The 14,738-nt window shown below is 44.5% G+C and overlaps 1 protein-coding gene across 13 annotated transcripts in view; it reads left to right on the top strand.

Moving 5' to 3' along the window:
* LOC136434071 (disheveled-associated activator of morphogenesis 2-like) overlaps positions 1-14,738 on the top strand; it is a 63,412-nt gene that overhangs the window by 45,208 nt on the left and 3,466 nt on the right. For 3 of the 13 annotated variants that reach the window (XM_066426761.1, XM_066426758.1, XM_066426759.1), the window contains 18 exons: positions 1-67; positions 478-595; positions 1,022-1,154; positions 1,720-1,749; positions 2,487-2,613; positions 3,055-3,177; positions 5,129-5,336; positions 5,855-5,970; positions 6,285-6,329; positions 6,484-6,546; positions 8,497-8,538; positions 9,719-9,904; positions 10,718-10,824; positions 11,292-11,380; positions 11,723-11,891; positions 12,323-12,430; positions 13,181-13,241; positions 14,417-14,461. In XM_066426761.1, coding sequence (XP_066282858.1) covers positions 1-67; positions 478-595; positions 1,022-1,154; positions 1,720-1,749; positions 2,487-2,613; positions 3,055-3,177; positions 5,129-5,336; positions 5,855-5,970; positions 6,285-6,329; positions 6,484-6,546; positions 8,497-8,538; positions 9,719-9,904; positions 10,718-10,824; positions 11,292-11,380; positions 11,723-11,891; positions 12,323-12,430; positions 13,181-13,241; positions 14,417-14,461 — 1,837 coding nt within the window. The remainder of the gene's footprint in view (positions 68-477; positions 596-1,021; positions 1,155-1,719; positions 1,750-2,486; positions 2,614-3,054; positions 3,178-5,128; positions 5,337-5,854; positions 5,971-6,284; positions 6,330-6,483; positions 6,547-8,496; positions 8,539-9,718; positions 9,905-10,717; positions 10,825-11,291; positions 11,381-11,722; positions 11,892-12,322; positions 12,431-13,180; positions 13,242-14,416; positions 14,462-14,738) is intronic. The other 10 variants (XM_066426766.1, XM_066426762.1, XM_066426764.1 and 7 more) reach the window with 9 other exon arrangements.

The following is a 14,738-nucleotide window of genomic DNA, read 5'->3' as shown; positions in this document are numbered from 1 at the left end:
GCACATAGACTTCTTTGAACTGATCAGAACTGAGGATGAACAGGAACTTGCAAAGAGATTTGATGTGGTAAGGAAAGAAAATACCTGGAACTTTCATAGCATGTTTTCATTAGTCTAAGAACTGGATCGGTTTGTTTCATCGGTTTTGGTAAAGATTAAAGGTTAAAGACAAATTAAAAGAAGTATATCAAACAAAAAAATAATCAGTTCATTTTTATCTTTACTATTATATATTGTAGTTCACTCTGTCATAGATTAAAGCTACCTGTAAAGGGTGGTGGTTGAGCTGTGTTTGTTGTACTTGTTGGAAAGATCAGGGGAAACTTTTCCTGCTACAGTGTGATGGAACTGTGCAATTGTAAAACTGAAACGAGATAGATCAAGGAAGATTACACCTTACTTTATCCAGTTGCTTGATGTATTTTGTATTTTACAAATTGAAATGTTTGTTGAAAACCTTATGTTTTTGTCCGTCAGGTCCATGTGGACTCGCGCAGCGCCGGCAGCATGTTCGACCTGTTGAAGAAGAAGCTGAACCACACGGCGGCGTACCCTCACTTCCTGTCACTCCTCCAACATCTGCTCCTGCTGCCGCGTAAGTCAAGACTGTCTCCCTTCTTAAAGATTAAGTTAAGACGTTATCAGTACCTAATGATTAGCACGATGCTGACAGCAGCATGAGTGTTCATTATTGTTGAAGACTAAACAATGTCCAAACAATGTTCCTTCCTACACAGTATTCCTACTATAGCCTTCTTCAGGTTGGAATGACCAATCTTTGGTTACATTGGGTTACAGGTTCAGGTTACCTTACCTTACTAACCTATCGTGTGCTCCCAAAGTGGACAGTCCTGTGTACTGGCAGCTGGTGAGTTAGCTGTGGGGTTAGCTGTAGGGTTAGCTAACACGTGTTATGTGTGTATAAATGTGTTGTACAGTGGACAGGCATGGCAGTCCGGAGTACTGGGAGCTTGTGTGTTAGCTATATCCTTAGCTAACATGTGTTATGTGTGTTATACAGTGGACAGGCATGGCAGTCCCGAGTACTGGGAGCTGGTGGACCGCATCCTACAGCAGATCGTTGTCCAGGAGAATGGCATGGACCCCGACGTCGCGCCACTCAAGAACATCAACGTCAGCCAACTGGTCGAGATGTAAGTCAGCACCACGGTTTTCATACTTCATGTGTGCTGATGTTTCCCACATTTCTTTCTGTGTTGGGGTCAGAGTTATGTAATAGATTTCTGTTCATGGTACCTTCTCAAACTGTCCTCCTGAGACTGTTGTTATGTATGGTTCAACTTCAGTTTAAGAAAAGTTGCTCTAAATTTGTCATGCTGCTATCTGCGCATGTTTGATGTCAGTGTCTCAACATCAGTTTGATACTTGTCTAGATGAAAATTTTGCTTGAAGTTGGAGTCCAACAATGTAGAAAAGGACAAGTAGACTACTCCTTTAGTCATGTGACTCAAGGAGGGGGTCAAAGTAGCAAAGTTTGTACCGCCCCCTTGTCTGTTCAAAGAAGCCTGATGGCTGCTGTTTTTCTAGTCATGTATCAACACTAGATAATTTTGTTTTGGAGACTCTCCTTGAAGCACAGAGCCATTTTTTGCTCATAATTGTCTCAATAGTCATGTTTCATGTTTTGTTGTTTCCTGTGTTTTCCCGTCTGTGCTTTCCTTTTGCCACTCTTCCTTCCTTCCCTCCCTCCGTCTGCAGACTGTGTAATGATCCTCTCGCTCTGGGCAGGTAGACAAATCTTCTTTCTGTTCTCCCATACTCTCCCCTCTTCGTACAGTACCCCCTTTCCATTTTCCCGAGTTCAACCTGTTGACTGTGATGTATGATTTCTTTCCACTCATGTTTCATCCACTTTAAAGTTTGCAGCCCGGCGAACCCCTAGGATGTGCATGGGAACCAGATGTCAGTTCATTGCGTGAAGAGGGCCTGTTGGTTGACATTGACATGTGCGTTAAGCCCCCAACCTCTCCCATCCCTATGGTGTGTCAGTGACGTGGGATGGTAGCACAAACGTTTATCTGTGTCGGTGGTTCACATCACAGATAGCAAAGCTGTGTTCCAAAACAACAACTATATGTCTGACTTCAGGAGTGGGTCAAAGTTGCCTGGAAGTCTGCATCTGTATCAGTTTATATCTTGTTGTGTTGGAACATGGTTTAGCCGTCTATTATGGTGTTGGCCTTCTGTGTACACCAATGTATGTACGGGACCTTTAGCTGTTCTACTTAACCCTCAGCACACTACAGGTCTCCCCCATGCACCGAAGTGGTATGGTATGGTTGTAACATAGCATGCCACAGGTAACTTTGAAGTTGGAAATGCACAGGAAAGGGTTTAGCAAGTAACTCGTCGACCACTCAAAACTATTTTGAATTTTTGGTTCTCAGACATGTTGTTGTTGTTCAAGAACAAGATGAAGCAGTGTTGCCTGTACTTACATGTTTTAAATGGGAACTATTCCCCAGGATCGTGAACGAGAATGAGATCAAGCAGTGGAAGGCGCAGGCCCAGACGATGCAGCAGGAGAGGGAGGAGCTCACGTCTCAGCTGGAGAAGAAGGAGAGGGAGTGTGAGGCCAAGATACAGGAGAAGGTACTGCAACAGCTTTAGAGAGACTAACCAAGAGACAACAAACCTTTCATGTTTTCACTGCTTTAATGAGCATTGGTGATGAATTACAGGCTCAGATAGTGATGCACAATGAAGGAAAATTTGTCTGTTTCATGTCTTCTTTATTGAGTTTTTTTAGTCCAGATACATGTCAAGTTGGGAGAACTAAGGGTAGGGTTATTGCTACTTTCAGCACTCCTTGCCTCTAGGTTGGCACCATGTTTGATCAGCAGCTCCGCCACCGCTGATGCTATGTATGTAGTTCATACTGATGTCCCGCAAACGTTTGAAGGGTTCATCTTAAGTTTATGCATGTTGAATCTGATGTTTACCTTGTGTTTTAATGGCAGGCGATAATGTGAGCACATTTCCATGCCTATTTTGTTTATTTGTTTGTTTGTTTGTTTGTTTGTTTGTTTGCAGGAGGAGATGATGAGCACCCTGAACAAGATGAAGGACAAGCTGGCGTCGGTGCAGGAGGAGCTCGCCCATGAGAGGGCAAAGGTCACTGAGCTCTCAGGGAAACTCAATGAGCTGCGGGCAACAGTCAGTGCTTCCGTTTCAGCCTTGCATGCCCTTTAACCTTTAAACCCCGCCCCCGGGCTGGCGCCATGGCAACGACATTGAGCTGGGTCTTCAGTCTACTTATTTCAGATGTACTTTTAGTAGATCTTTTCGCAGTGACCTCTTGCTGCAAAATCATAACACTTCAAATATGTGTTTTGTAGTTCTACTGTAAGGCAGCTTATTTCAACATCGAACTTCAAACCAAATGAAAATGTCCTGCCGCGAAATAAAGTCCCCATGAAAGTAAATGCATTAATAGTATTTTGGGAGGGTAGGGCAAAAGCAAGTACTGCTTTGTCGAGGCCTTCTCCCCATAAAACATGACCTGGCAAAGAGGACATCAGAAGCAATGTGAAAACGATAACATAACGGAACACAAAGCTACAGGAAAAAGAAAACATACAAACTATATATCTGCACATGAAATGAAATGAAACTGGTATAGATAGGGAGGATAGTTATTTTTTGACTGACTCAGAGATGAATATTGGAACTAGGAAAGGGGGATGTACAAACTGTCAAAGGGATTCGTTGATGGAAAGAAACATGGAAACCTGAAACATAAGCACACGCTCTAAAAGATCAGGGCTGTACTGCAGGAACTACTGCTGCCTGCGTGTCCCGACTGGTACATTGCACATGCATTCTCCAGGCCAGTTCTGTGGTTCACATTTCCCTGCAGACATAGTGACAGAATATTCCTACTGGTCAAGAGTTCCCTGGAAGAAACCCAGCTCAATGCCTCCCCACGACCCAGGCCCGGGTACCCCCCTCCCATCCTGCATGAGTGCCGACGTCTGGCTTGCTTGGTTTCTGCACCTCCCACAACAGCCACCCCCCCCCCCCCCCCCCCCAACTCGTGAACCCCCTCTGTAGTTCCAACCTCCCACCAGACTTTGCAGCTGAGCTTTCCTGCTGGTGTGCCCGAGAAATGGTGGGAGGTTGGGGTAGTTTCCTACTCACTGAGTGGCATGCAGCACTGTAGGTGCACTGTAGAACATGTAACACCACCACTAACACTAGTCTTCAGCCCCTGTCACACACAGCAGACCGACCAGGGCCTCCTGACCTTCTCCAGACCCCTGTTGGAAGTTAGCCATGAGCATTATTAGGTCATATAGGTGGGAGTTGGTAGGCGAGGTTGGCTACTGGTCTTTAAAAGTAGTCTGCGCCGACTGTAAATTTGTAAAAAAAATCAGAGTCCCGAAAGTCTTCTTCTGTTTGAATACAATCAGAGTAGCAAACTGGAGCCAGAATAGGATGGATTCCAGGCTACTCCTAGCCCAGCACCAACCTTGGTTGTGGAGTGGTTGGGAGCAAAGTCGTGGGATGGTCCTGAATGTGTGACAGCGGCTCTAACAGTCAGTCTCCGTAGCATCTGTAAGCCTGTGTGTTCTGCTATAGCAGGTGACTCTCTATTGCTGATTTGCAGTGTAACCTGTGCCATGTAGTGGCCTGTAGTTTGGGGCTTGCTGCGATGTTAAGTTTGGCAGCTTGATCTGTCCTGCCTGAAAAGTGCGCCTCTAGTTCTACCCGCAGTTCGGGTGGGGTATCAAACATTAATCAACTACAACAGCATAAACCTAAGCATGCTGAGTTTGTCTTGTCAAAAAGTATCATAATTCTAACTCTCTAATTGCAAAGGTAAAAATGGAAAGCACATCAGGAGCCCAAAAAGTCCCTTTCCTTCAATTTGACAATACTGTTACAGTTGACTGTCCTCTCAGCTCAGTTATGTTTGTAAACCAACGACACCCACATTATGCTCAAGTTTCATAGACAGTCGAATCTTGCGAAACATACATTTGTCTGGATTTTCACATGTCTTTGGGACGAATGCGATATCTTAAAGAGGCTACTACAGAACACACCTGCACAATAAGAATTTAGGAATAGTTTCTTACCTCCTTGCCTCTCCTTTTGTTTCCAGGCAGAGAAGGAGAGGGGTGAGAAGGAACGCCTGATCGGACTCGTCCACGGCGGAAGCGTTCCAGACGATACCAAAGCTACCGTGGGTCCAGCTCCCATACCCCCTCCCCCACCCATGGGGGGGCCACCCCCTCCTCCCCCACCTCCCGGGGGAATCGGACCACCCCCTCCCCCACCCCCTCCCGGCATGGGGCCCCCTCCTCCTCCAGGTAAGCAGTTGGAGTCTTAGACATGTCTGAGACATACAGTATAACAAAAAGTCATGTTTCTACTTTGTATTGCATTACTTGAAATATGTAATACATGTAGATGCCAGCCAACTTCTCTACAGTATGAGCCTGAATTTCCTGTAATTTCCAACACAAAAATTGGACTTCATCCAAGAATGAGCAGTCTACCGCTTCTGTGAGGTCACGTTATGCAGACCGAACACATGACTTGGTGAGCAGTGTGTCATAAGTTGCATCAAGGCCTTATGACCATCCCTTAGCAGAGACGGGGGCCTCCATAGACTTTCTGCACTGCTCACTGAGTCACATGTTCTATCTGCATAACTTGATGTCACAGACGCGATGTATCGCTCATTTCTTGACAAAGACTGGAGTTGGACAGTCAAAAATTTGAGTAAGTCCAATTTTTGTGTTGGATATTACTGCTCAACTTTGCTCCAGAAGAGTATGTTTCCCAGCAGATTTCAATCTAATTGAAAACTGCCTGTCATCCCCAGGTGCCCCACCCCCACCTGGCGCCCCTCCACTCCCTGGGGCAGCCGTGCCTCGACGCAAAGCAGCGCCGAAACCTTCACAAGCCCTCAAGTCCTTCAACTGGGTCAAGCTGTCGGAAGTAAGTTCTCCTCAAGATCCTTACTGAAAGGGGTTGCAGTTTTTGCGACAATTAATTTTCACTTCCATGAAAAACAGTAGATATTCAAAGCATACTGATGAATTTCAATACTGAAGAAATATTAAGAAATGCGCCAGAAGTTGTGTTACATGTTGGTTTTGTCACTTTAAGAAGTGCAGATTCAGCTCAATTCATGTTAGCTGTGTTTGTTTAGAAATCAACACTCCTTGATTGTGCTGTTAGGTCTTTACAGAATTGCTGACATTTCCTTTTTTTTCTATGTAGTACTACAATTTTGGTCTGTTCTGTTTCAGATGAAAGTGGCCGGGACAGTTTGGACAGAGTTGGACGATTCTCAGGTCTGTATTTCTCATCATTATTTCTGTATTTCTGCCCATCTTCTGCAATTTAATCTAAAATTAACAAGTTGCCCATACAAATTGTATCTTCTGTTCATGTGTAAATGGTTGCTGTGTTTTTGGACTAATGAAATGTACTGTTTGTTTTCCACAGGTTCACAAAGTGATGGACCTGCAAGAGTTCGACAAGACCTTCTCCGCCTACCAAAAGCCACAGGTACTGCAGGCAAACATATACATTGTACTCTAAATCTAATGTAGGAAAGGTGCTTTTCTTGTGGTGGGTCTGTCTAGAGTGATAAGTAAGGGGGACAAGACCACAAGAAATGGGACAGATTTTTTTAGAAGTGAAATGAGACAGAATTAAACAAAACATTAAGAAAGTCTACCTTCTTAAAGGTCCTCCTGTAAGTTCCTTGTAGCTTTCTCCATATCATAGCTTCTGCTTTGGTCATCTAAACCTGTTACCAGTTTCTAAGATGCGTTTGCTCTTTGCTTCTATGACTTTGATTTGACTTTTTTTTCTTGAAGATACTCTGAGCTCCTTGACTGCTGATGTCATCTTATTGTTGTACATTCTTGTTGTAAAGGAATTCCTGTTCTTGCTTACATGTGTCAGTGTGTGAAATACTGTAGGATGCTGTCTTAAAATTCAAAAAGTTTTCAATTTTCCAAAGTTTTCAGCAGTACAATTTTTGGAGGTCTCAAATTAAAACCTGTTGCTAAAATGTGCCGTGACTAAGTTTCACACACCATCCATAACTTCTATAGTTGTAGAGGTGTTTCACCCAACCTAAATTGGCATTGGACAAGCTAACTTAAATTCCAGGCTGTCCAGTGTGCAACTTAGTCCAAAAGTGTTTCACACGCCGCACGTGTCCATGATTGTCTTCCTGCCTTTGTGTACATGTACTTACTGTGTGTGCCCACCTCTCTGGGATAGTGCTGCGGACCTAAACGTAACATAAGGTACAAGTACAAGTAGAGGTAAAGGTACAGGCACTGGTTCAGGTACTGGTACAAAGTCAAGTCAAGTCAAGTCAAAGCCTTTATTTTACTTCGAATGCTTGTTCGGCCATAATATGGCCGCTTTTCGACAAGGTACAAAGGATTAGGTACAGGTACAGGTCTGTGCCTGTGCCTAAACAACTCGACAATTTGAAAGTAAACTGTGTATTCAGGTACATTGATGGTCATGCATATTGGACCTGTACCTAAACGATTGTTGAGATACAACAACAAAAATTTCCTCAAGCAACAAAAATCTACAATTTTGAAACAGCGGTTTCAGACAGCTTCTGCTATCTTTCGTCAGTGACTAAATGAAATAACTTTGAGATACTGTACTGGTACGCAGCACTGCTCTGGGCGCTTCGCTGCCTGTCGAGTCATTCATGCCCTAGACTTTTCTTTCCTCACCTCTCACGCTTCCCAGGGCCTGTCATGGGACCAGGTAGGACCAGTCTTTCTCTGTGGAAACTTCTCAACCTTGTCTTGTGTGTCTAATGGTGGCACGGTGGTCTTGTGGTCAGAGCTGTTGACTTAGAATCTAAAGGTTCTGGGTTTGAATCCCTGGCAGTAGCAGGCCCCAATGTTGTGCCCTTAGGAAAGGCACTTTACACCTATTTCCTCACTTTACTCAAAAATTAGCCCCTAGCTTTGGTTAGGGAGGTCCTCTTGGATTGGACGTAAAGCCGGAGGTCATATGTTTCTGTATTGCCGGTAAAACCTCTCTTTGGCGTAACACGCCTAGTCTCTATACCAGGCTGACTTCACTGGCTAAAAAAAGGATAATAATTTGCCAGGGGAGTTTGGCTACCAAAGGGGATGACCAGCCGAGTAGGAAATATTAACCTTACTGTGGACTGACTCTCCTGGCCAATTATTCCCTTTTTGCCGAATTCTACGGTTCATACCCCCGTAGGAAGGCCTGGTGGAGGGTATAACACACCAGCTTCGCAGCGATGCTATTTGAGGATAGCCACTGTGACACCTTAAGCACATTAAAATTCCTCCACACTTATCGAAGAGAGTAGGAGTCCTTCCTGGCGTGCAGTGCAGCCTTATGCAGCTTGTACTTACACTGTTCAGAAAAACTGGCATGTTTACCAGTTATGCAAAACATACAAACGATTCGGTGACGGCATGTCTGTGTTATTCTGTTCAGCAGAGAGGCGGTCTGGCGGAGGACCCTCGGAGACATGGAATGGTATAATCCAGAACCAGACAACTAAACTGTTGCTTCACTTCCTCACACAATAATCCAGAGCCAGACAACACAATATGATAACTAAACGTCACCCCCTCACACCTCACATAGACGCAGGAGTCACCGTCATCTACATTCTCTTCACACTCACCTTAAAACAATGGTCACTTTGAACTTGGAAAATCAGTAGAGAGTTACTGTACAGAGTTACAGCGAGAAGCACATTTGAACATCGTGGTGTCATAAATTTGTGGTGAAGAGATCACCACGAAAAATGCAAAAACAAACACTTCCAAAATGACAGAATCTTGAGTTTATTTCTGCCTCAGCGTTTGTAGTAACTGAGATTATTGGTTTTTAAGATATATATGTGTGTTCAAATTCCAAATTTCTGCTGCCTTTCCGGATCTAAAGTGACCAGCATTAGTTCTAGCCTGGAATCCAGTCTTGTTCTCTTCAGTCCACTTCCAGCAGTCACTATATATCCCATCCAGTGGATTCCAGGCTACATTTAGTACATTCTCCACGTTGTAAACACGTCCCCATGACAAGGGCATTACACCACTAAGCATCGTAGCACTCACTTACAAAAATGATATGGTTAACCTTTAGCTTGCTGTGGGCAAAGTGTGAATTATAAAAATTGTGCAGTTTGCTTGGCATGCTAAAGGTTAACATATCAGTTGGTAGCAATAGACTAAATGGATCCCCTTGTAAATCAGAACTGGGTTAAATTGAAATTTTGTTAGGAAGTTGCTCTAACTTCTACTAACATAATTCTGCCAAGTCACATATATTTGCCACCGTGAAAAAACGTGTCTAAAGAGATCTCCAATGCAACATCCCCCAGTATAATGCACTTGCAGATCTATGCTGTGAGGTGCTGCACTAGAGATCTCTCAAACACGCTGTTTTTTCTAAGTGGTATTTAGGTTCAAAACAACCACCTGAGTCTTCAAATTAGGCCTGACTTCAAATGTATATGTGTGCAGTGATACTTTCACAGTCAACATTTCAAAACATTCAGTAGTGAAGTTTCAAACTCATATACATATATCAGTGAAGACTTTTACACCAAAACTTATTATATCATTATGGTAAACTACATAAGAAATGGGAAAGGCATCTTTCTCCAGGGGTCTTACTGGATGTCTTAAGTGTTGTGTGTGGTGTCTTACAGAAAGAGGAGGATGTGGAGGACCTGACCATCAAGACGCGCGTGAAGGAGCTGTCGGTGATCGAGGGTCGCCGCGCCCAGAACTGCACCATCCTGCTGTCCAAGCTCAAGATGACCAACGAGGAGATCGCCAAGGCCGTGCTGTCCGTGGACAAGGCCGATGAGCTGCCCAAGGACATGGTGGAGCAGGTAACGTCTGTCTGTGTGTGCGTGTGTGTGTGCATGTGTGTGTGTTTATGTGAGTGTGTTTGTGGACAAGGCCGACGAGCTGCCCAAGGACATGGTCGAGCAGGTAACGTCTGTCTGTCTGTGTGTGTGTGCGTGCGTGTGTGTGTGCGCGTGTGTGTTTGTGTGTGTGTCTATGTGTGTGTGCGCGTGTGTGTGTGTACGTGGACAAGGCCGACAAGCTGCCCAAGGACATGGATGAGCAGGTAACCTCTGTGTGTGTGTGTGTCTGTCTGTGTGTGTGTGTGTCTGTCTGTGTGTGTGTTTGTGTGTGTGTCTATGTGTGTGTGTGCATGTGTGTGTGCGTGTGTGTGTGTCCGTGGACAAGGCTGATGAGCTGCCCAAGGACATGGTGGAGCAGGTAACGTCTGTGTGTATGTGTGTGTGTGCCTGTGTGTGTGTGTTTGTGTGTGTACGTGTCGGTGTGCGTGTGTCTCTGGGTGTGCACGTGCGTGGGTGTGGGTGTGTTTGTAAGTCAAGAAGGCTGACGAGCTGCCCAAGGACATGGTCGAATAGGTCAGGACCAACTCACTGCACAGTCTTTCAAAGCAGGCTGTCATCCTAAAATCTACAGGTTGTTGTGTGGCATACTTCCCTTTACTTCATGACATTTGTAGACTGATCATCCTTCTTTGGTAGCTCCAAGGCAGGTTGCAGAGATTGGGAAGAAAGCACTATTGGATCTTCAAGCCAAATCAGTGTTTGTGTGACATTACCAGACTTTAGTACTACTGTAACAGTTCTTTGCTCATGCTGACCTGTTTGTTTCCCCGACAGCTTCTGAAGTTCGTCCCCACGAAGGAGGAGACGGACCTTCTGGAGGAGCACAAACACGAGATCGACCAGATGGCGCGCGCCGACAGCTTCCTCTACGAGATGAGCAAGTAAGGACCTCCTCATTATACATCATCTCCTTCTTTCTCATGCTGAAAATTCGTTTAGGTTCACATCACTTAGATTTTGCAGAATGGTGAAATTCGAGTGTTTGCGGTTGAACACATTGGTAGCAACATGACCAAAATACTGGCGCCTGTACACAGTTGGCGGTGGAGAAGTAATACGAAAATCTTGAAGTGCCAAGAATATTTAAAGATTTAAAGTACTACATGTATGTCATCTACAGTAACTCATCTTTGAGGAATATTACCAGTACCTCCCAGGGCTCCCTGGCTCCTGTCCTCAGCACTGATGGTTGTGGTTGAACATTTATCAGATGAAGATTGTGTCTCGGTCACGACCACGGCTGCCTGTAACTCCACCTCTTTGTCCACTGACTCCAATGGTTTTCCAGAATCATCCATGATAGTTAATTGATATACTGTCTGATATTATCTTGTTTATTTTCCTGCAGAATTGTACATTATGAACAGAGACTGAAGGCCTTATTCTTCAAGAAGAAATTCCAGGAGAGAGTCGGAGAAGTGAAGCCCAGAATAGAAGGTATTAAAAGTCTCCTAATGGTATTAACAATAGTAACTCTAAAGAACCTTTTTGTGGTACATTTGATTTCTGTGGTACGTACATGTAGTAACCATGTATGCTAGTTAACTACAAATGTACTTCATAGCCTTAATGCCAATTGCTACTGTCCATTTTCCCAGCTTTACTTGTAGCGTCTAAGGAAGTTGTGAGAAGTAGAAGAATTCTCTGCTTCTTCCCAGCTTTACTTGTAGCATCTAAGGAAGTTGTAAGAAGTAAAACATTACCTAAGAAATTTTGCTCCTTCTCGGCTTTACTTGTCTAAAAAGTTGTGAAGTAAAAGATTTCTCTGCTCCTTCCCAGCTTTACTTGTAGCATCTAAGGAGGTTGTGAGAAGTAAGCGGCTGAAGCGGGTTCTGGAGGTGGTCCTGGCGTTCGGGAACTACATGAACCGGGGCCAGCGGGGAAACGCCTACGGCTTCAAACTTTCCAGCCTCAACAAGATCGTCGACACAAAGTCCAGCATCGACAGGTCCGTGCCTCTGATGATTTCATAAACACCCTTGGTTTGTGACGCACTTAGTAGGACTTCAGATTCTCATCTCTGACTTGGAGCTTACAGAAAAAATTGTAAGATTACAGGTAGAGAATTGACCCAACTTTCATTTGTGTAAGTAATAAAAATCATGCTTGTTATTATAGATCACATTTGTAGCAGCGTACAAGGGCCCATAGAATTTCTACCAGTACAGTCAGCGATTCTACCAGTACTCTTGGTGATGCTACCAGTAGAGATCCAAATCAGAGTCTTTGTTGACAAAGGCTAATTTTGAGGGGGAATCAATGACTCTATATCACTAGTATCTAATTGCAGTCTTTACCCTGACATACTACAAGTATACATGTAACAGATAACTGGTTGTGGTAATGATATAAAAGCTGTTTTCTCCTTACTCCCCACAGGAACATCACCCTGCTGCACTACATGCTGGAGGTGATCGAGAGGAAGTTCCCGGACGTGCTCAAACTGGACAACGACATCAGCAACTGTAAGGAGGCCTCCAAAGTCAGGTGGGAACACAGTCAAGCTTCCCTCTGTGTGTAAACGAGCAAGAGTCAGAGGAACGAGTGAGTGAGTGAGTGAGTCAGTGTGTGAGTGGGTGAGTGAGTGAGTGGGTGAGTAAGTGGGTGAGTGTCTGAGTGAGTAAGTGAGTGAATGAGTGGTGAGTGTCTGAGTGAGTGAGTGACTCAGTGAGTGAGTGGTTGAGTGAGTGAGTGAGTGAGAGTGAGTGAGTGAGTGAGTGAGTGGTGAGTGAGTGAGTGTCTGAGTGAGTGAGTGAGTGTCTGAGTGAGTGAGTGAGTGAGTGGTTGAGTGAGTGGGTGAGTGAGTGAGTGAGTGAGTGGGTGAGTGAGTGAGTGGGTGAGTGAGTGTCTGAGTGAGTGAGTGAGTGGGTGAGTGAGTGAGTGTCTGAGTGAGTAAGTGAGTGAGTGAGTGGGTGAGTGAGTGAGTGAGTGTCTGAGTGAGTGGTTGAGTGAGTGGGTGAGTGGTGAGTGGTGAGTGAGTGTCTGAGTGGGTGAGTGAGTGAGCGTGAGAGTGGGTAAGTGAGTGAGAGTGGGTAAGTGAGTGAGAGTGGGTAAGTGAGCGAGAGTGGGTAAGTGAGTGAGAGTGGGTAAGTGAGAGTGAGTGAGTGAGTGAGCAAGTCATTGGGAAAGTCTCAAGTTTATTTAGTGAGTTCCCGAGTAAATGAACGATTCAATGAGGAAGTGAATAAGAGAGGGAGAGAAGGAGAAATGTCATAGTTGTTTCTCTGTTTCTCCCAGTATCAAGGACGTGGAGGAGGACATGGGGATCTTACGTGCCGGGCTGAAGGAGTTGGAAAAGGTGAGAAACAGCTGCAGCTTCGTACACATATCCTCAGTGAACTTGTATGAACGTGGACTATTCATCTTACTATGCATCGTCTGTATGGATTCCTGGGTACATCTGACCTCACTAGTCACAATCATGCATGTTCAGTTTGAGACTTGTTTTCACAATTACATTTCTCTGGAAGTTACCCTATCTGCACTTAAGCGTCATTTTCTGTTTCACAATTTCTTTGATTTATCTTATTTTCTGTTTAAGTTTTTCTGTACATTTTAAGATTTGTTTGTAAGATTTTGTTTTCCTTTGTAACGATGTAGTATTGACGATAGCTCTGTCTTGTGTAGGTTCGCACAAGAATCACCCACCAAATCACTGATATAACTGCACTCTCATTCGTAAACTCTGTCAACACCCAATGGCACAGACCCTGCACAAGTTTGGTCACACTTTAACAAAATCAGCCACCAGTTTTCAAACCTGCATGTTTCACAAAAGAACAAGACGGACTCCCTGTGTACTTCACCTCCCTTTACAACACACAAAATCTCATTCCATGCAACATTGTGACAAAACCACTAAGTCTTGCAACAAACATGTTGCAAAGAAATGTCACAAACCAATTTCAGTTCAACAGGACGAAGTAATTCATTTGGTTCCTAAAGCCCCTGTAACACAGTAGACAAGCTTCTGTCATTTTTGTTAATTGCCAAAAGGTCGCCCATTATGAAATCGACAGAGGATTGCGCACATTTTTACTCCAAATTTAGCCTATCATATTTAACGGTGCTAATGACCTGCAAACATAAACCAATTCCTGCGAAAGCCGTGCGATGATCGAGCACTCACTTGACATATTACAGCCCAAAACGTCATTTGCAGCTCTCAGACTCTCCGGCTGTTCGATTTTTGTGCTGTGTGACAGGCTTTTGCACTGACTCCAAGCAGAGGTCCGCCGGACGCACAGAAAACGGGACAAAATAGAAAGCCAGACAAAAACGCATAAAAAACCAGCTGCTGGAGCCAAACCTCTGCTTCGAGGCTTTAGAACCACTTCTTTAAATCAACAGATTGCTGCAGAAGGATTCGGCTCATTCTGAGACACAGAAACGCCCTGATCAAGACAGAGCCATCCCGTACAGGCGCAGGTTGTGTTCTGTTGTCCCATGTTTGTGTCGGTGTTTGTCCCACAGGAGATCGGGGTGCAGCGCCGCCGTGTCAGCAGGAGAGACAAACTCGTACGAGGTTCCCCGTGCCTCCCGAATAACCGCCCGCCCGCCACTAACATTAATAACAAACGTGTCTATTTTCAGTACAACTTGGCTGCGTACTGTTGTCTGCCATGCGTGTGTTTACTGACACTGGTCACTCCAAACTGGAAAGATACTCAACATTGGGAATATAAAGAAATTTTTTTGTCAAATATTTCTGTAACATCTTCTACCGGTAATACAATTCTGCCGGATCACATATAACCTTATAAATCTGTCCAAAGGGGTCTCCATTGCGACGTCC

Source organism: Branchiostoma lanceolatum, chromosome 4 (genome assembly GCF_035083965.1).
Source record: "Branchiostoma lanceolatum isolate klBraLanc5 chromosome 4, klBraLanc5.hap2, whole genome shotgun sequence".
NCBI classification, from domain to species: domain Eukaryota; kingdom Metazoa; phylum Chordata; class Leptocardii; order Amphioxiformes; family Branchiostomatidae; genus Branchiostoma; species Branchiostoma lanceolatum.
This window is presented reverse-complemented; position numbering and strand designations above follow the sequence as displayed.